This window comes from Crotalus tigris, unplaced genomic scaffold (genome assembly GCF_016545835.1).
Source record: "Crotalus tigris isolate CLP2741 ecotype Arizona unplaced genomic scaffold, ASM1654583v1 scf7180000018354.2857554, whole genome shotgun sequence".
Taxonomy (NCBI): domain Eukaryota; kingdom Metazoa; phylum Chordata; class Lepidosauria; order Squamata; family Viperidae; genus Crotalus; species Crotalus tigris.
This window is the reverse complement of record NW_024096961.1, coordinates 1,516,239-1,536,576: the sequence shown is the minus strand read 5'-3', so window position 1 is coordinate 1,536,576 and position 20,338 is coordinate 1,516,239. Positions and strand designations below refer to the sequence as shown.

The window sequence follows — 20,338 nt, the reverse complement described above, 5'->3', positions numbered from 1 at the left end:
CTATGGCTGTTTTTAAAAACAATGTAGATATTTTTATTTATTTTCCTTAACACAGATATTCCACAAGGCTGAGTCTCTTGGCAGCTTCTAACATATTGCAATGTGAATGAAGTATCACATTATTTTTTGGCGGCAAAGGCTGACACCTTTGCCGCCAAAAAAATAATATGATACTTCATTCACATTATATCATCTCTAATCCTTAGCCTTTGCCCTTCAAAACATACTAGAAAGAAAAAACCTAAATATAAATGAAAATTCATTAATACTCTCAGCAAAAAAAAAAAAAAACCCAACCTACAATACTCAATATTATCTTATCTGAGTTGCAGTAAACTTGCTGTTGGCATGAATGAATAGGATAAGCTATATAATTCTGAAATTCTTGTCTTTCGGGTGGAGAGAAATAACTCCATATTGATTCAGAAATAAGTCGAGTGTCAAACCTGCAATGAACCTGACTGAAATCATCTTGTTCATTTTCGGTTGCCACGAGATTGAGGGGGGAAGAGGTATGGGAAGTTCTATGCTAGCCTAAACAATTCTTTGTCCGGTGGGAACCAAGGTCATTTCTGTTTCCTCAGCCCGGGAGTTGAGTCTAATGTCAGAAAGCCCACCAAACTATTCTATTGGGAAATGTAGTTGATTGCATAGATTTGGGGTGGGAATTTTAACTTTGTAATACTGTTGCTTTTTGAGGGAATTTTAGTCTTGGTTTCACTTTTGATCATGCCGATACTTTGTATCCAATAAACATGTTCTTAGAGTAAAACTCAAACCTCAGAGTTCTGCTTTATTTGGTCTCATCTATCAGAACCATGGCATTGAGATTTAAAGCTTAATATGTTGTCTTATTTTTAAAATACCATTGATCTTGAGACCATTGATGCAGTAAGTTTAAAAAATGCAGCCAGGTAGAATATACCAAGCCACTGTCATTCCAGACCATGATCAGATCTGTTTTGAAATGACAATAGCTTGGTTTTCAGTGATAACTCTGACATACACTACATTCAAGTGGACCATTATTCACATTGTGCCTTCTTTTCATGGCTGGTCTTACACAATATTTTGAACCTAAAATAATACTGGATAGATTTGCAGAACTAAGCTAAACTGCATTGGCTAGTTGGTCATTCAATGTATGATGAATATATATACATATACATACATACATACATACATATACTGGCTATATATATATACTGGCTATATATATATATATATATATATATATATATATATATATATATATATATATATATATATATATATATATATCGCCAGTATTTCAGGTTCCTAAATCCAAAAACAGTGCAAGAAACACATTCCTGGGCTTCTGGCTCTTTCAAATAGACTTGCAAATTACATTATCAGTTTAGCAGCCTAGAATATCTAATGGCAAAACCCTAGCTGGATTTTTTTAATGTCAAAATGCCCATAGGATATTGTCTGGCTGAATTCTCCCCACATACAGTAATCTATAATATCAGGAGAAACCTTCAACCATGCTGTCTCTGTCTAAGCATATTACTGATTCTTCTTTCTATATGAATTGGCCTTGCCAAACAACATTGTAGTCTGTTTTAAATTGACCAGTACTTTCTGTTCAATGAAAATAGTACCATTTATTGTGTCCAATTTAGGCTTGATGGTTTATATATGTCTACATAAAATTAATCGGCCATCAGAGTACTATGTTCACAAGCATGCCTTTAGTATGAGGCAATGTAAAGTGTTGCTGTTAAAATTTTGAAACATGATGTTCTGAAAAATAATTGATGCAGAATCTAAGAAACTCTTTAATGGAAAGTCTGGAGCAAAAAAAGGAGAAAGTATTCCATTTGATTCAGTATTTGATTTGTCTACTTGGCTGAATCAGGAGGAAATAATCTTTGCTGAGATCCCTATAAACCAGATATAGCCTTGGGATATAGTAGCATATAAATCTGTGTCATAAATAACTAAATCCCATTCTTGAATAAATACATCTATGATTCAAATCATTGATGTTTTGACAACTTAGTCATTGATATTAGGCTTTCCCATGACAATGAAAGGCATCAGTATCTTTTTTATAGAAATTATCTTCATAAATGGAATTGCCTGTATCTATTAAAATTGGAAGATCTCCTGGGTATATTGTCTACTTTGAAATGCAGTTAGATGCTACATCTAAGGCAACCATTTTTAATTATTAGTATTTGTCTAATTTAATTTAGTTTATGGGACTGAATTAATGTTTTTTATTTTTTTTAAATACAGTGTTTTTGTGAAATTGTTTCTGCTTTGAGTCTCTTGGAAACTTCTTGTAAGGGAAAAGGGGCCTACAGTTCAATAAATTAATACATAAATCTTTCTACAGGTGTAAACAACTTCCATGTACCAGTTAACTTAGCCAGTTCCCCATGTTTTGATAGCATAGGCAAGTAATCTACCATTAATGTCAAACTTGTTTGCGGAATCTAAATCCTCTGTGCAGCAGCCGTATAAATGGAGGAAAGGAAGCAGATCCTTTATAGAGAATGGAGCTAGTTGAGAATTAACATGTGAAGACAGGAAGGTATTATTAAAATGAAAGGGGGAAAGCTCTGAATAGTGAACTAAATTTATCCACTATTCAATAACACTTTGGAAGTGTGCATTTTTTGTGCATTTGGGATCACTTTGGAATTTTGTTTTGAATACAAAATTGGATTTCCCTCCAATATGCCTTTCTCATGTCTCTTTAGGATAGGCTTCCTAAACCTTCTGCTTGCAACATATATGGACATGAGTATAACCTTTATTCTCCAGTCAGCACCTGCTTTGTGACATCAGCAGCTATAGTAATATTCATTTCTGACTATGTCACAGAGCTGCTTGCATTATGAAGAAGTAAGCCAACACATCTCAAGCAGTTAGGAAAGGATACATGATTGCCCTGTTTCATGAATACAAAACAAGAATGCATGTGGACCATACAGGTGAGCAAAAACAATATGGAGAATATTTTACTTTTAAAAATATAAATATGTTCTTCCTAAACTCTGGTTTGTAGGCTGGTAAAACAGGGATTGAACAAATTAAACACTAGGGATAGGTTCTGCATTGTTGAGGGCGTTTTGTTTTTTACTTCAGGCAAATTATATGTTTATAGAGAGGAACCCATGGAGGCATAATAGAGATTGGTTTTCTCTTATTTTTCCACAGCATGCACAAAAATGCAGCACTAACTGCTATGTAAACTAGGGAGTTCTAGTCATCATGTTTAGCCTTCTTTGTCCAACTTTCTATTCTATGGCAGAGAAGAGCAAGACATTTCTTTCTTTCTGATGAAAACATAAGATACCTCAGGAGTGATACGCCACTGCCTCCCTCCTAGGGCTGAGAAAGAATGACTAGCCCAAGGTCACCCAGCTGCTGACTTTGTGCTATAGCAGGACTAAAACTCATGGCCTCGGGTTTCTAGTCTGATTACCTTACTACATCAAACTGACTCTCCCAAGAATGATTACCTCAGAGTTAATGCATGCAGAATTGTGGTTTAGCCATTATTATATGGGAAAGAATGCCATTCTTTTCATAAACAAAACTAGGGCAACGATACCATGTCAGAAATCTATTGCCTAAAGTGACAGCTTCAGCTTCATTTATAGTAAAATTGCTTATAAGAATTCCCACATATCTCCCTTCATCAGGGGAAAAAGAATACAGCAATTCCTTTTTGTCATCTGTTCACGCAAACGCTGGCCGCTCAGACCTGTTAACAGAATTACTTTTCCGTGCTGGAACTGACACAGTATATTTTATCATCTGTGATGTTTCTATAAAATAGCCTTTCCTAGCTTGGTACCTTCCTTATAATCACCACCATCTTCAGCCAAGCCGTCTAAATCTGGAGAGCACCAGACTGGTGACTTTGCTATTATTTCGTTTGGCAGCGTTCTGAAGGGAAAGGCAGCTAAATCCTAGCATATAATCAGGTTTCTTCTTCCCCAAAACGCGTTTCCACCGTGTCCTTTGGAAGAGACGGGGAGCAGTCGTCTCTCTCGCATCTATCTATTTTAACACTCCTGTAGTGGTTAAGATGCCGCTAGGATGTTTCTGGCTAACTTTCAGATGCAGATGCTCATCACAAATAAAAGCCCCAAAACAAAAACAAAAAATATCGGCTGAGCTTCAGAGTGGCATCACCTCGTTCTCCCAAAGACCGGCTCGCCAACTGGTGCTTTTAAAAGACGCTGTACCTTTAACTAGCTACCGCGCAGGCTGCGCGCGGTTCCCTCTCCCACCTGGAGCGACCGCTGCGCGAGCCCAGTCACCACTAGCTCTCCGGTTCTTCCTCATTGGCCTCCCTCCCATTTTCCCGACGCAGCAATTGGCTAACCCGCTGTCCGCCGGAAAGTCAACATGTCCCGCGTGTGGAGCGGCGACCGCTGCTAACCTTGCGCCAATCGAGGTGGCTTTTACTGCGCAGGGAGGGGAGCCTCGTCGTTGGCCAATAGGAGGCGGTCTTGTTCGGGGCGGCGCAGCCCTGAGAGAGTCTGTGAGGGGATCCGCCTGGCTGCTGCTGTTTCGGGCGTGAGGAGACGTGGAGGCCGGACCAGGTGAGAGAGAGAGGGAGAGGGAGACTGCAGGAAGAAGAGTTGGGGCAGGACCGTGGTGGCGCCGGCCTTTTTCTTTTTTCTTTTGCTTTCGCGGCAGGTAGTCAGGCTGGCCGGCTGGAAGAGGAGAAGGAAGACGATAACGACGACGACGACTAGTGGGGTGGGGAGGCCGGTTGCTCATTTCCCCCCCCCTCCCCGCCACTCCCGTGCGTGTACCAGGCCCGGCTAGTGGGAGAAGTAAGTGGTGGAGCGGGTGAGGCAGTCCACTCCTAGTTCGGGCACCATTTTAAGGAGCGGCCGTGAGGTCCATTCTGGATCGGAGAAGGCGAGAAGTCTTGACTCTCGCCCAGGTTGCCACATGCGGGTGGGAGGAGAGAGGCTTGGTTTCCACTTCTCGGGGCGGTCCCTTTCCTTTGGTCTTCGCTTCCTGCTCTACCGCTTCTCGGCCATGTGTTTGGTGCTTTCTTGCTTCGCTGGGTAGGCCACCTGGTTTAAATATTGTGGTCGAAGAGTTATGCTGAGAAATACAAGCGCGGGAATTTCCTTTACATTAATAATGCCTTCTACCTGTGATGAACGTTTTTTCCCCCTTGACAGAGGCCCTTTAATATTTAACCTGAGAAGATTTTCCTCCTGGTTTTTTTTTCTTTTTCCTTTATCTTGAAAACATATCCTCGCGTGGTTTCCTGTGGATTTATAGCTCTGAGCTCCCTAACGGAAGCCATAATTTTCTACGGTAATTTATAGCATGACGATGTGAGTCTCCGGTAAAAGCTGCACATTTTGTAAGCTCAGCTAATTTGTTCCCACTTGCCTCAAGTTTTGAAAGAAACCAGTGAATAAAAAAATGTAAGAAGTTCACTCAAGATAATAAAATGGCATAAAAGTAATTAGCTGAAACTAATTTTGGTCTGTGGAAAAAAAATCTTAAAATTGAATGTGTAATGTAAAAATCATATTCAATGTATTGAATGCCCTACATACTGAAATTCTCTAGTGCAGAAATAGCTAATTTATAACTTTTATAAAACATGGCTTTTGGAAACAATTTCAGCATTGATACTACTTTATTTTATTAGACATGTTGAGTTACATTCCTAGGAACACCAACTTCCTGTTAATACTTATGTCTGTTTTGTGATATGCTTGCAGTGCTGCACAGGTAGTCCATGTTTAGTTATTATAATTAGGTGGTGGTGAACCTATGGCACAGGTGGCAGAGGCGGCACTCAGAGCCCTCTCTATGGGCACTCGTGCCGTCATCCAGTCCTAGGTCTTCAGCTGGGTTTTATAAAACCTTTTCTCTTTAGGCCTCCGCTGCCGTGTACAAAAAAAAAGGTTCAATCAATCAGTCAATTTCAACTTCTTGCGGGGAAAAAAAAATCTTGCAAAGTTGGAATTGATTGATCGAACTTTTTAGTCCCATCCAGTCTGCCATTACCGCTGCAGCCACGCCCACCCAATGGGCCACGCCCACCCGGCATCCGACGATGCATAAGTGGGTTTTGGGTTGCAGTTTGGGCACTCGGTCTCTAAAAGGTTCGCCATCACTGTTATAATTGAACCAGCAACAAAGATTTAAGCCAAGCCTTCACTAAGAGAAACCACCATTATGCTTATGATTTTTCTTCAGCTTTCCTTTACTTTATAGATTTGCGAAGGTCATAAATGCAAGGATTGGCCATAAAATTATTTTTGAACAGTAACTGAACAAGAACTCCTGTATAACTTTTCTCTGCCTTGTTTTTGGAAGTGTAGCGATGTAAATTTAATGTGCACCTGATCATATCTATTTTATTCAGAATGAAAGCTCCATAGAATTTTAAGGGAACATAGGTACTCCTTGACTTACAACCGTTCACTTAGTGACAATTCAAAGTTACAATGGCACTGAAAAAAGTGACTTATAATTTTTTCACACATACAATGATTGCAGCCTCCCCATGGTCACCTGATCAAAATTCAGATGCTTGGCAGTTGACTCATATTTATGACAATTGCAGTGTCCCAGGGTCATGTCATTGCCTTTTGCAAAATTCTGACAGTCAATGGAGAAACCTGATTCACTTAACAGCTATGTTACTAATTTAATAACTGCAGTAATTAGCTTAACAACTGTGGCAAGATAAGCCATAAAATGAGGCAAAACTCCCTTAACAAATGTTTTACTTAGCAATAGAAATTTTGGGCTTAGTTGTGGTTATAAGTCAGGGACTATCTGTATATGCATAGTGCATAATTGAATTATGGAATACTGTACCACAAGATGTGATGGCTCGGGGAAAAAATATTGCAAATAGGACTCTTTTTCTTGAAAACACATTACCTCCCAGCTAGCATGCATCCAATACTAATGTCAGGAAAACAGTGATAAGAGAAGGATATAACCTGCTTGTGGGCATCTCAGAAACTTCTAGTTGGACACTATAAGCATTAAGCCAAAATAATGGCATAAAATAGACTTTGCAGTATACAAATCCTGATGTTTAGGTGTAGTTATAACAAATATTTCATTGTACTGCCACACTTCCAGAATATAGACAGTTGCTAGCTGAAATATCGAATACAAACTCAAATAGATGGTATAAACGCATATGAGCACAGGGGAACTACCGGAGAACTGGAAAAGAGCTTGTGTAGTTCCCATCTACAAAAAAGGAAAAAAATGGACCCAGGAAATCACAGACCTATCAGCCTGAACTCAATACCTGGGAAGATCCTGGAAAAGATAATCAAACAATGAATCACCGAACACCTAGAGGCAAACAAGTCATTACTAAAAGCCAACATGGGTTTGTCAAAAATAGATCATGCCAGACAAATCTTATTGCATTCTTTGACCAAGTGACAAAATTAGTGGATCAGAGGAATGCTGTGGACATAATTTACTTGGACTTCAGTAAGGCATTTGATAACGTAGATCACAACCTACTACTTGACAAGATAGAAAAATATGGGGTAGACAGCATCACCACCAGATGGATCCGTAGCTGGCTGACTGGCCGTACTCAGCGTGTGGTCCTCAATGGAACCGCATCTACATGGAGGGAAGTGTATAGTGGGTTGCCCCAGGGCTCTGTTCTGGGCCCAGTGCTCTTCAACATCTATATCAACAATTTGGATGAGGGGATAGATGGGGAACTCATCAAATTTGCAGACGACACCAAGCTGGCAGGAATAGCCAACACACCAGAAGACAGGCTTAAGATACAGACGGATCTGGACAGACTTGAACAATGGGCACTATCTAACAAAATGAAATTCAGTGGTGAAAAAAGCAAGGTTCTACATTTAGGCAAGAAAAACCAAATGCACAGGTATAGTGTAGGGGGTACCTTGCTCAATAGCAGTAACTGTAAGAGGGACTTTGGAGTCCTAGTGGACAATCACCTAAATATGAGCCAGCAGTGTGCTGCAGCTGCCAAAAAGGCCAACACAGTGCTAGGTAGGCTACATTAACAGAGGGATAGAATCAAGATCACGTGAAGTGTTAATACCACTTTACAATGCCTTGGTAAGGCCACACTTGGAATACTGCATCCAGTTTTGGTCACCGCGATGCAAAAAAGATGCTGAGACTCTAAAAAGAGTACAGAGAAGAGTAACAAAGATGATTAGGGGACTGGAGGCTAGAGCATATAAGGGACGGCTGCTGGAATTAGGTATGTCTAGTTTAGTGAAGAGAAGGACAAGGGGGGGGGGACATGATAGCAGTGTTCCAATATCTCAGGGGCTGCCACAAAGAAGAGGGAGTCAAGCTATTTTCCAAAGCGCCTGAAAGCAGGACAAGAAGCAACGGGTGGAAACTAAGCAAGGAGAGAAGCAACCTAGAAGGAAGGAGAAACTTCCTGACAGTTAGAACAATTAACCAGTGGAACAACCTGCCTCCAGAAGCAGTGAATACTCCAACACTGGAAGTTTTCAAGAAGAGACTGGACAGCCATTTGTCTGAAATGGTATAGGGTTTCCTGCCTAAGCAGGGGGTTGGACTAGATGACCTCCAAGGTCCCTTCCAACTTTACTATTATGATAATCCATGAAAGCATATACAATAGTGAAATAAGTTTTTATGGTACCATAACATTCTAGATAAAGTTTGCTGTATTTAAAATTATTTTAAACTTAATGGGACTTTCTTCATAGTAAACTTGAAGAGTATTGTGCTTTTGTAACAAGAGGGGGAGAAATATTACTTATATAGACTATACAGTAGTGTCAGTCACCTTTGGAATGGTATCTGCCAGTACAATATTGTAGGTTCCTACTCTAAAGCTGCTTAGGAGTCTTAAGGAGTCCTTGGTGGAGAAGGTTTTAATGTCAGGCAAACAGATCAAATGGAAGCGTAATGTTTCAGTAGACAAAAGGCTGAAAAAATGTCATATGTTTCCTATCATCTGCTCTCTGAGATAAAATATCTAGTTTTGAGGGTAGCACTTTGGCAATAGTTGAATGGTTTGTTATTTTAAAATTGGTTACATGACCATTGAAAGACTTAATTCAAGTAATCCCTCTGGCTTAAAATCCCAATCCTGAAGCCTAAAAGTAATTGTGAACTGGAAGAATTTTGTAATGGATGGCTAATGGAGTTCAATACTGTAAAGAATTATAGTACTTATGTACAAGAAATAAAACCTGGCTCTTTGCAAAGACTGGTGTACCTTTAGTGAAAAAAGATTTGAGATTCTTAGTTTATAATTACTGATAGAATGTTAGAAAGATTTCTGAATGTTAAAAGATTAGTGTTAAATATTAATATAATTATTTACATTTCATACTTAATCGCTCATATTCATCAGAAGGGCTCTAGGTGGTAATAATTGAATATGAATAGTATTTCATAATACTTCATAATTTTAGATTTAAACATTTCATAATATTAACATTGTATTTTAGTAGCTTTCACTAAAGTTCTGTTTGGAGTAAGATTGCTTTAGTTTTTATTTTAATTAAGATATAATTCTGAGCTACATTTTGTAATCCAATACTGATTACACTTTCAGACATGGACTTACTTTTTAATATTTATGGCCAATAGTATATTTTTGCATCCAGTCTTGGGTTCTCTCTGTTCTAAATAATTTATATTTGTATTTATTTAATTAAAATTAAAATAATTTAATTAATATTTAATTAAAAATAGATGTTCAGTTTTGCACTGTAATTGCCTTTGATCAGATACATTAAAATAGGGAATATAAAAAATATTGTATAATGTAGATTGGTTGGTTTGTCTTAGAGTAAAGTACAATAATAATAATAATAATAGGTATATCTCCTTTTGTACATAAGCATGTTCCTTAAAATTATTTCTGCGTAGATTCACAATACTAAAAAAGTTAAATCTTCAAGCTGAACTCAACTGTTGATAACTTCAATATAGAAACTAATTAGCTCTGACTTTTTCCAGGATTTTTTTGGGGGGGAGAGCTTCCTAATATAGTTTACTATCCTGGTATTTCTTGGGGGAGATCTTATCTAAATATTGGTCCAGCCTTACATCATGTCAATCTACCATCTAGTTGGGTTATAATATTAATGTTGGCCTTGGAGAGCTAGGTTTTTCAAGTTCTCTTGAGTTTTGATACAGGGTCATAGTTTGACCCTGGCATATTCTTCCTATTCAATGGAAATTCTTTGTATGAAAGTGAGAGGCCTAGGTGATTTTTGTTATTCCTCTTGTGCCTTCTGAAGTGGCATTATACATGTTTGAGCTCTGAAAATTTGGCTAACTACTAGGCTACATGCTTGGAAAAATTGGTGAAAATAATTTCTGATTGACATTCTCTGCTACTGAAAATGATAGATTGCATTGATAATCCTTTTTTATTTTACATAGACATTTTACGTATTGTATACGTTAAACTATATGCATTGTGTTACAGGTGGATAAAAGATCTTACAGATGGCAGAAAACAGGTAAGCTCTTGAACATCTGTTTCAAAAACTCATGTATAAGGAAATTGTTTTCTTATGGAAAATATGTTTGAAAATGTAATGAAATATGATAAAATATGGACTGTAGAAAGTATTTTTAATGTAGTTCAGTATTGCTTTTACAGCTTCCGTCTACTTCTGAATCTTTTTAGTGGTATCATTTTTTCACTTAGATTATTCTGCTCTTGTATTGGGGACATGTGCTGAATCATTTGTTTAATTGTAGTATGCATTAGAATAATACTGTCTCATACTTAATACATGACTTTAACCATACTTGCCAAGAAGATGGGCCACAACTATTTTTAGATCATTTACTGCTGTCTTGTTACCTTCCAATCGTTGAGTGGTGTTTAATTTCTTTTAATAGGAGAATTGCAGAAAATGTTGATTTTTGATATCATACGCTAAACATTTCAAGGATAAAATCCATTGTAGCAAATCAGTTTCTGAGGATCTAAAGCAGTGGTTCTCAACCTTTCTAATACCGTGACCCCATAATACAATTCCCCATGTTGTGGTGACCCCCAAGTGGGTGTGGCCATCAACAAGAGGGAGTAGGACAGCTAGGGAAAAGGGAAAAAAATGGCGGACAGCGTGGTTTGGCGACCCCCGTGAAATGGTCATTCGACCCCAAATGGGGTCCCGACCCACAGGTTGAGAACCACTGATCTAAAGCATCATCTGCTCTCAGTTGATACGATAAAGTCCCTGAGTTCAATTAACTTTCTCTTTTCATAACTACTGGCTGTTAGCAATAAGGATCCTTTATTAGCTATTATTGCTGGCTATATCTATTTGAGAGAAATTTTCATCTTGACTTATTTAAAACTCCTTCCTAATAAAAGAAACAAAATAAATTGTGGGTGTTCAGTTTCAGGATCACTGAGAAGCAATAGGTTAGCTTATTTTACTTTTGCCTTGGGACTAACTTGACACTGAAATAGCCTTGATTATACTGACCAGCGTATTGGGATTATTTCTAGAGATGAGTAGTATTTACAGTATTACTACGTATCTTTCAAGGATTGAGGGGGAGATTTCAGTTCAACATTTGTTATTGCCTTCAAAAAACGGTTTCATATTTTCTTATCTTGGGACATTTTATCTGAGAATTTGAAACGAAGCTAAGCTTCTTATTTGGGTCACTAGAGGCTAAGGAAGTGCTAATCCAAGGTATAAATTCAGTATTAGTCTGAAGAACTAATGAACTGAAGCTTAATTGAGACAAGATGAGAGTTCTGTTAGACTCAATCTTGAAAATGATTTTCAACAAGTTCAGATCCAATGATACATTTCTTAAAGGAAAACTTGAAATTTAGATTCCTAATTGCATCCATATTTTTGTTTGTATCCCACCTTTATTATTTTTACAAATAATTCAAGGCAATGAACATATATCCAACACATCTTCCTCCTATTTTCCCCACAACAAGGACTCTGTGAGGAGGGTTGGCATCAGAAGTGAGTGACAGTCCCAAAGTTACCCAGTTAGCTTTCATGACTTAAGATGGGACTTGAACTCAGGGTCTGTAGCTTTCTAGCCTGTTGCCTTAACCATTAATCAAGTAATCATTGGTGTGGCAGGTTTCTCTTGGTGAAAGATAGTCATGTTTATAATAGTTTTTCAGCTTTTGTTATATGTGATATTACCTAAAGTCCAATAGTGATGTTTTTTATAATATCCTTGTTTTGGTTCTGCCTTGCCAATATGAAAAGAGTTTAATACTACAGTACTGTGTTTCTTTGAGCCCAGTTCAAATACCTTAATCTTTGAAAATTATGATTGCTTGGTAGTGAAGTATTTAAAGAAATGCTTTCTGTCATACCAGCTTGGCTTTACTGTAAGTTTATTTGCTGTTGTTTATCTTCGGCTTCTAGCCCAACAGAGTTGAAAATTATAACACCGAGAAAAAAGAATGTCCTTTCCTTGGGAGGGTGACTGCCAATAATTACTTTATTTTAGCAGCCTATTTTTTTAACTGAAGCATTTTGAAAAATTATTTTCTAAAGTGTTTTAAAATCTGTTTTCTAAATAATGCTTTTATTTTATAGTTTTGTGAATATATTTGGGCATTCAAACTTCTAATCACTGATAGAAAGCAAATCCTGTTGCTGTGTAGAAAATTGCCAGAGCATATCAAGTAGTCATAAGGTGTTTATTTGTTTACATTTTCTAGCAGTGGTCTGTTTACTCTTTGTTCATTGGGTTTGTACCAGCTGTTAAGCTACTTAATTTAAATATTTGCCTACTTTTAAAATTAGAAATAATGATATATTATCAGTGGAAGCTTATTTTGTTAAGAAACTTTAAAAATGTGAATTTTTGGTTTAATCTCTGCACTGTGTTCCCAATTCTAATGTTCTTTCTGTGCTTATTATTGGCACATAAAAATTAAATGTTTGGCATAGTCTGTTAGTGTCTCAGGGAAATCAACCATATATATGATTTTTTTTACAGTTTAAAGTTTAACAACTTTGTTCTTGTCTCAAATATTTTTTACAGTAGGGCAGAAGATGCTGCCTCAGATTCTGTGGAAAGTGCTAAAGGCACAGGTGATAAAAAAGGTAAATGGCTCAGACTTATTTCAGATGATGGAAAGAAAGGGACTAACTAATTGGTTACCAGAGGTTATATTAATCTTCAGTTCTGATGCAGGGAGGAATTATGTAATTGATTCGTGCCTATACTATTTTTCTGTATTTGGCTCATTCTCATATTCATCTGCAGTGGGTTATATCCTGTTTTCAGAGAGGTGATATGAAGAGATTTTTGGAAGAAAAAGGCTGGAGACAAAATATCCGTATATTTTGTTGCTTCTTAGGAGAAAATCTTTGTTATTTAAATTTTAAAAAATCAATATTTGTGAAATTTTACATCTGCAAAAGATACAGTTATGGTTTAAAAGCACAGAACAAAGCTATAAGAAAGTATTCAGAAGAAAGTACAAGAGAATAATTAGATCTCCAGGTTTTCTTAAAAGCAGGATTTATTTATTTGTGTTCCAATATTATGTTGACTTTGGCCTTAAAAATTCATTAAAGGTTTATAATTTAGGCAATGTACTGCTTTTACAGAAAAGTTAACAGACCAAGTAATGCAGAACCCACAAGTCTTGGCAGCTTTACAAGATCGACTTGATAATGCACCTCACACTCCTTCCAGCTATATTGAAACGTAAGTGAAAAACTTATCTGATCTGAAAAAGAGGTCCAGATGGTTAGTGATTCTCTTAATATAGCAAGGAAAACCTAAGACTAAGGAAAGCAGATTCTCCAGTTTTTAAGTAATGTGACCAGATATATGCACACTATTCTTAATGTATTTTTAGGTTACAGTTGCATGTATTCTAACTTTGATCTTCCTTATTGCTGCAATTTTTTCCTTTTTTCTGACATTAATTGTGATAAACATTACTATTGGGTATATTGAATACTGAAATACTCTTTTTTGCAAATTAGCTGAAATTCTGAAATGTATCCCTACTCTTTTATAGTAAAACTGTTTTAACATTGGAAGAGACAAGTCACATATATTAATTTTCTATGAAACAGCTGTAAAGTATTTGGGGTTGAATATATTTGTTTTCCTTTGGCCCTGTTTTTTTCCCAAAGAAGCACAACTGAGAAATTTTGAACAATGCCTTGTATTTTTAAGAGCCAGAAGGGATACTTATGTTTACAAAATGACACAAATGTCTAGAGAAATGTTGGATTTTTATTTCAACTTCTGTGTCGGTATATATTTTCACATTTAGCCACGAAATTTATATTTCCTTTAGGTATTTCTATAGTAATAACTATGAATTTTAAATGTAAAGCAGATTATGTTGAATAAAAATATTTGATGCTATTGTTCAATGAACTGTTTTTATTACCAGCTTACCAAAACCAGTAAAAAGAAGAATTGATGCCTTGAAACAGCTTCAGGTGAAATGTGCACATATAGAAGCTAAATTTTATGAAGAAGTTCATGATTTAGAGAGAAAATATGCAGCTCTTTATCAACCCCTTTTTGATAAGGTAATTGGTCAGTTGAACTGTTAAATTTGCTTTTAATCCTTTAAATTAAAAATATGGGTGAGGGAAAAGACACTGCTAGACAAATTGTTGCCCTTCCAAATTTTAATTACGTGTTCAAGAGCATGTCCCTTTTATATAATTCAAGGCTGTATCTTCTGAGATATCTATGTTTGATTGGTTGCCATGCATTAAGATCATTGACATTCTCTTACCATATTATGATAAGTCATGAATCTTCTGGGCCTTGTGAATTAGAGCATTATTCAACTAATGCATAATAATAGTCCCCAGTTCTTTGTCTTTTTTTAAAAAAAAATGCAACTCAATTTTAGCTTTAGATTGGTTAATGAAGTTATAAATAAAAAGGTAACCAGTAATACCAGTATTCAAATAGTGTTCCCTTCTTAATACTATTTTGTGGTACTTCATTTTGTTCAAAGTACTGCTTGTTTTGTTTAAAATAAATTGGGACTGTAGAGGTGTAGTACAATATTCTATCTGTGTTAAATAGTTGCTCTTTTTACTAATTCATAGAAATATGCAAGAAGTTTTGTGAAATATTTTAGTATGATCGTTTTTGAATTTGGAATGGACTTTTTGCAGCCTCACTTCCAACTTTGCTCCAACATTGGAACAGGCAATCTGATCTTTCCAGAATTGGTATAACTGCTATTGAATCTTATTGCTTCCAAGAATGATAGAATGCAGGTAGTCTTCATCTTAAAAAACAGTCATTTAGTAACAGTTCAAATTTACAGCGGCATTGAAAAAAACTGATGTATGACTGGTTCCTACACTTACAGCCACTGCAGTATCCTTATAGTCACATCAAAATTCATGCTCTTGGACACCAGCATGTATTTGTGATTGTTGCATTTTCAAGGGTTATGGAATCACTATCTGCAACCTTCTCGGTGGCTTCCAACAAATAAAGTGAATGGGAAAACTGGATTCACTTAAGTAAGTGAATAGCTTAATAACCATAGTAAAAAAAGGTCATAAAAGCAGCTGTGACTCTCTTCATGGTTGCATCATTTAGGAACAGAAGTTCAAGTCCCAGTTGGGGTCATAAGTCGAGGACTACCTGTAGCCTGTTTAAGGTTGGATCAATTCTGATGAGATTATAGCAATGAGATCAGTATGTTTCAATGTTTTCATACCTGTACTAACTCATTAAAAATGTAGTTGAGAGATCACTGTTTTCAGATTTCTGCAGTATTCTTAGATACTCTGTTGGATAATGTATCTATAATTTGTGTATCTTGTGCAGAGAAGGGACTTCATCATTGGTAATGCTGAACCTACCGAAGCAGAGGCAGAATGGCACAGTGAAAATGAAGATGAAGAGAAACTAGCTGTAAGTGGCAATTAATAAACTTTAAAATGTTTTGAGGTAGTCACAATAACTTTTCTACTGAACAATCAAATTAATTTGTGCTGCAAGGCATATTAGGAACTTGTGTCGGATTTCATGGTCGTGTTTTTTGAGGGATTTCCCTTTCTGTAATTTCAGAATTGCCAACTCTTGTTCAAGAGGTTTGTTAACAAATGTTTTAAATTTAATTTTATTATTCCAATATAGTACCATTTGCACTGTTCGTAACCTGTTGTGACAGCCTTTTCTGCTAATGGGTTCCATTCCAGTGCTAAAATAAAACCTGATATGAGAATAAACAGGCTATATTGCCTGCTTGTAATCTCTGTTGCGGGTTACATCAAATCGTTTCATCTTGTTAACTGTGCTTTGTTGTACAAATCATAGTAATTGTTATGTAATATTTGACTACAGTTTTCAAATCAGCACGGCTAAGTTCACCCATCACATTCAATCATTATCTTATGGCTTAATGCATGATACCTGAATACATTCCATGTGTTGGTGAAAAGGAAGAGAATTGTTTGTTTGGTTGTAGCATTTACATGACTGTCTAATTCCAAGTTATGCAGCTTTGGATGGTGCATAGTAAACAAAATAATAAAGTAACCAACTTTAAGTAACCAGCATCTAAAAATAACTTTTTTTTGCAATCAATTATCTACTGATTCAGAATACTGCCAATTCCTTTCTTCTCTCAATGTTGGTTTCTGTTCCTGTCCAAATATTTATGCTGCTACTCATTTCAAGCAATTTTGTAAATATCTCATTGATTAGTATTTCCCATGTTCCATCAGTTTTCTCTCCTTTCTCCACCTTTTCATATTTATATTTATTTAGAAATATAAATCCATTATGGGCAAATATTCAAATTTAAATCAACGGTATAAAATGGTTTTTGCCATGCAATATGCCTCAGAAAAATGGATGAAATATAATAGTAAAGCAGCAATAGAGTTTTCCTGATTACCTACTGCAAGTCTGAAAAGACATGGTTGCCAGTGATAGAAAATGCTGGATTAACTGAGTAAATGAAGGGGGAAGTATGGCTGTTGTCCTGGTAAATTGTTTGTTTCTTAGACCAGTAGCAATATTATCTTTAATGCAAGACTTTTTGACGTTTTTTCCTCCTTTGCTCCATAATTCCTTTTCTCCTTTGCTTTATCCAGATGTCTAAATGGTTAGTTGCAATAAAATAGGTGTCCAAAATGACCCAGATTTTTTTTAACTGTTCAGTTACATTATGCTCATCATATATGGTGACTCCCAGTCACTCTGCCTCTTCTAGTTAGAAGGCAAGACTTGTGGCTTTTTTTTCTTTTTGAGGGATACTCTGTTCCCACCTTCGAATATAGCTTAGAGGGTGATGAACCATGCAAAACTGTGAAGATAGGCAATGCTAAAGGTCTTAAGTGCAGGATTGGAGAAACATAATCATAATGACTGGTACGGTGATCCCAGATATGTATATGAACTAGAGGAACAGTGGGAAGAACTTGACCAAGCATAGCTCTTGAGTCTAAAGCCAAATTCAAGTAATATGTGCTTTTCAGCAACAATAGCCTAGTTTAACTTTTTCTATCAGTTGTTTGTAGGAAAGTTCCTGGGCTTCTGACTTTTAGGAAGAACAGCCCAGTAGCTAGTAGAGTTTGTAATCTCTTTGCCTGTAGCAAAATTGCAGAGATGTGTAGGTCAAGATTTAGACAGCATCAGTGGTAGTAGCTCACCCTGGAGACACCTTCCTTTCTAACTATGAAGCTTGATCCTTTTTACTTGTGTGAGCTCCAAAACATAAGTAGTCTTACCTGCTCCTTACACCAGCATGATGTTGGGAAACTAGAGGAACACCTAAAAGGGCTTCTGTCAGAAGATGGGAACCCTAAAAAAAACTTGATACCAGTCCATGAAAGTTTTACGATGTCTCATTCCCATTTTTTTTCATCTGCTTTGAAAAATTCCAGAATCCATTCTCAGGAAAGAGGGCAAAAGATAAAAAAGAAGGGGCCTAATAAACATGGAAGGGCAAAACACAAGGCAGGGAAAACCATCCCAGAGAGAACTTCCATTCAACCTCCCAGTGTTCCACAGTGCTAAGCAAGAAGATGAAACTCATGCTCCAGCCAAATAGACAGGGACAGTGACCACAGGATACTCCTTAAAGACACCCAACTTGGGGCTGGGGAGGGTATGCTGATAGATCATGGACAAGAACAGATTTCAGAGAAGCTGGGAGAGATCATATCCAAACACCAAAGCCTATTTAATATTACAGAGCTAACATTTTTCTGTCAGATTCATTGTTTGTGTCCAGAGTGGCACCACATGATAATTCTGAGTACTGTTCTTAATAAACCCTTCCTTCTGTTTAAGTGTGATATGGAAGGTGAGACAGCTTTTAGAAATAAGGGAATGAACAGAGCTACCTTTCCTGTATACTTTCAAATCTGCTGAATGCACTAATCTTATAAACCAACAAACATGAAATTTCCTAAGTGTGATATTAGAGAAAACTATGTTTTATTATTCATTTGTTAAGTCTATTTGCTTCTTATTAAATGTGAAGGATTAAATAAGCTATTTTTCTTTTCTAATAAATTTAAAATATTTTGGAAGCTCTTCCATAAAATTTTCACACTCATATAAATGCCTTTCTGTATCTTCTAGGGAGACCTGAAAAACAAAGTAGTAATAGAAGAAAAAGAAGCAGGAGCAACCGAAGAGACAAATCCTAAAGGAATCCCAGATTTTTGGTTCACAATATTTAGAAATGTAGATATGCTGAGTGAATTAGTGCAGGTAACAAATTCAGTGGCTACTTTGATTAGGGTGTACATGATGTATTATTAAATGGATGTTGTCTGGAAATTGCAACCCTAAGCATCTTTCTTGGGTTCATTTGTTTGGAAATGTCATTTGTTGGCTGCCGAAATTCAAGTGGGCATGGAGCTTGAGATCTTTTTCTTCCTGCCTCTGTGGACAGCGGAAGGTGAGGAAAGAGATTTTGAGCTCTGTGCTTGCTTGCATTTCAGCAGCTGAGATGCATGGAGCTTGGGGTCCTTCTCTGTCTGCCTCTGCAGAGAGTTCTGCGGAGTCAAAGAGAGAAGGAGTTCAAGCTCTGTTCCTGCTTGGATTTTGGCTTGCAGACATGGATCAGCAAGGAACTCTTTCAGCCAACCCTCAGAGATGAGAGGGTGTCATCTTGGCAAGTGGTGGCGGTTTGCAACCTTGTCTGCTGACTTCTCCGTTGACTTTCTAGAGCAGTGGTTCTCAACCTGTGGGTCGAGACCCCATTTGGGGTCGAACGACCATTTCACGGGGGTTGCCAAACAACGTAGTCCGCCATTTTTCCCCCCCTTTTCCTTAGCTGTGCTACTCCCTTTTATTCTATTGGCTTTTGAAAGCCAATAGAATAGACTCTCTTGAATAGAGTCTAATTCTATTGGCTTTCAAAAGCCAATAGGAATTGTCCAGGCTGTCTCTGCCCTGCTGAGCCCGCCAAAAGTCCCATTCTGCAAACGGTGCTGCACCAGTTGAGTAGTCCTCGACTTACAACTGGTTGGGGGTCACGGCATTAAAAAGGTTGAGAACCACTGTTCTAGAGAGACCAGCAGAGAAGATTGCAAGACTACATGACACTTGGTAGCTGTTACATATGAACAGGTTGCCAGGCACACAGATGGTAATCGTCACCAGGGAGTATGTGTGCATTGCCAGGCACACAGATCATGATCATGTGACCAGGGGACGTGTGCAGTGTTTTGTGATAGCTGGGAATGCTTTACAGGGCATAACACACCCTTTTCAAGGGCACTGTAACTTTGAATAGTCATTAAGCAATCAGTCATTAAGCAAGGACTTCCTGTGAAATTTTGTGTCTTGTATGCTGAGCCTTCCTATTGTATTTTTCCTAAGAATAGCAAGTACCTCCATTTCATTCAGCTTTTAATGGAGAATGGGAATGCTGCTCAATTTTGAAAACACTTCAACGTTTTCCTCAGTATTCAAAGAACTCTTGAAATTTATTTGCATTTGGCAAGGATTTTACAGTGATCATTCACTTTTATAAACTTAGGAAAAAGAAAATAAAATGTTCAGTACTGTACTTCTATATATTAACAATTACAATTGTATGAAATTACAAAATTGTAAAACTTTGAGTAAATCTCCTGGCAAATATTTTTATGGAAAAGTATTTCCAAATATAGTGTTGCAGCCTTTCCCTCTTAGAAGCAAGAAATACAATTATGGTTCTATGTTCCAGGGACTGGTTTCGTGGAAGACAATTTTTCCACAGATTGGAGGGGAGCAATGGTTTCCGTTTCATTCACTTGCCTGCTGCTCACCTCCAGCTAGTTTTGCTGACAGTACAGCTAAAAAGTTCTGTTTGTGACATTCACCTAGTAGTTTTGTGTAGAAT

The 20,338-nt window shown here is 37.0% G+C and overlaps 1 protein-coding gene and 1 non-coding gene across 6 annotated transcripts in view; both read left to right on the top strand.

Annotated features, from left to right (window-relative positions):
* Positions 1-2,915: 2,915 nt before the first annotated feature.
* Positions 2,916-20,338, top strand: part of NAP1L4 (nucleosome assembly protein 1 like 4) — a 39,676-nt gene continuing 22,253 nt past the window's right edge. The window contains exons 1-7 of one of the 5 annotated variants that reach the window (XM_039350758.1): positions 2,916-2,966; positions 10,472-10,505; positions 13,030-13,098; positions 13,602-13,701; positions 14,405-14,546; positions 15,817-15,903; positions 18,586-18,717. In XM_039350758.1, coding sequence (XP_039206692.1) covers positions 2,931-2,966; positions 10,472-10,505; positions 13,030-13,098; positions 13,602-13,701; positions 14,405-14,546; positions 15,817-15,903; positions 18,586-18,717 — 600 coding nt within the window. In that variant the 5' untranslated portion in view covers positions 2,916-2,930. Of the gene's footprint in view, positions 2,967-4,392; positions 4,590-4,630; positions 4,827-10,471; positions 10,506-13,029; positions 13,099-13,601; positions 13,702-14,404; positions 14,547-15,816; positions 15,904-18,585; positions 18,718-20,338 lie in introns of those variants that run through there. The other 4 variants (XM_039350756.1, XM_039350753.1, XM_039350757.1 and 1 more) reach the window with 4 other exon arrangements.
* LOC120311387 lies at positions 16,135-16,264 on the top strand. Its single transcript, XR_005557604.1, has one exon. It is a non-coding gene; the product is annotated as a small nucleolar RNA SNORA54 (small nucleolar RNA).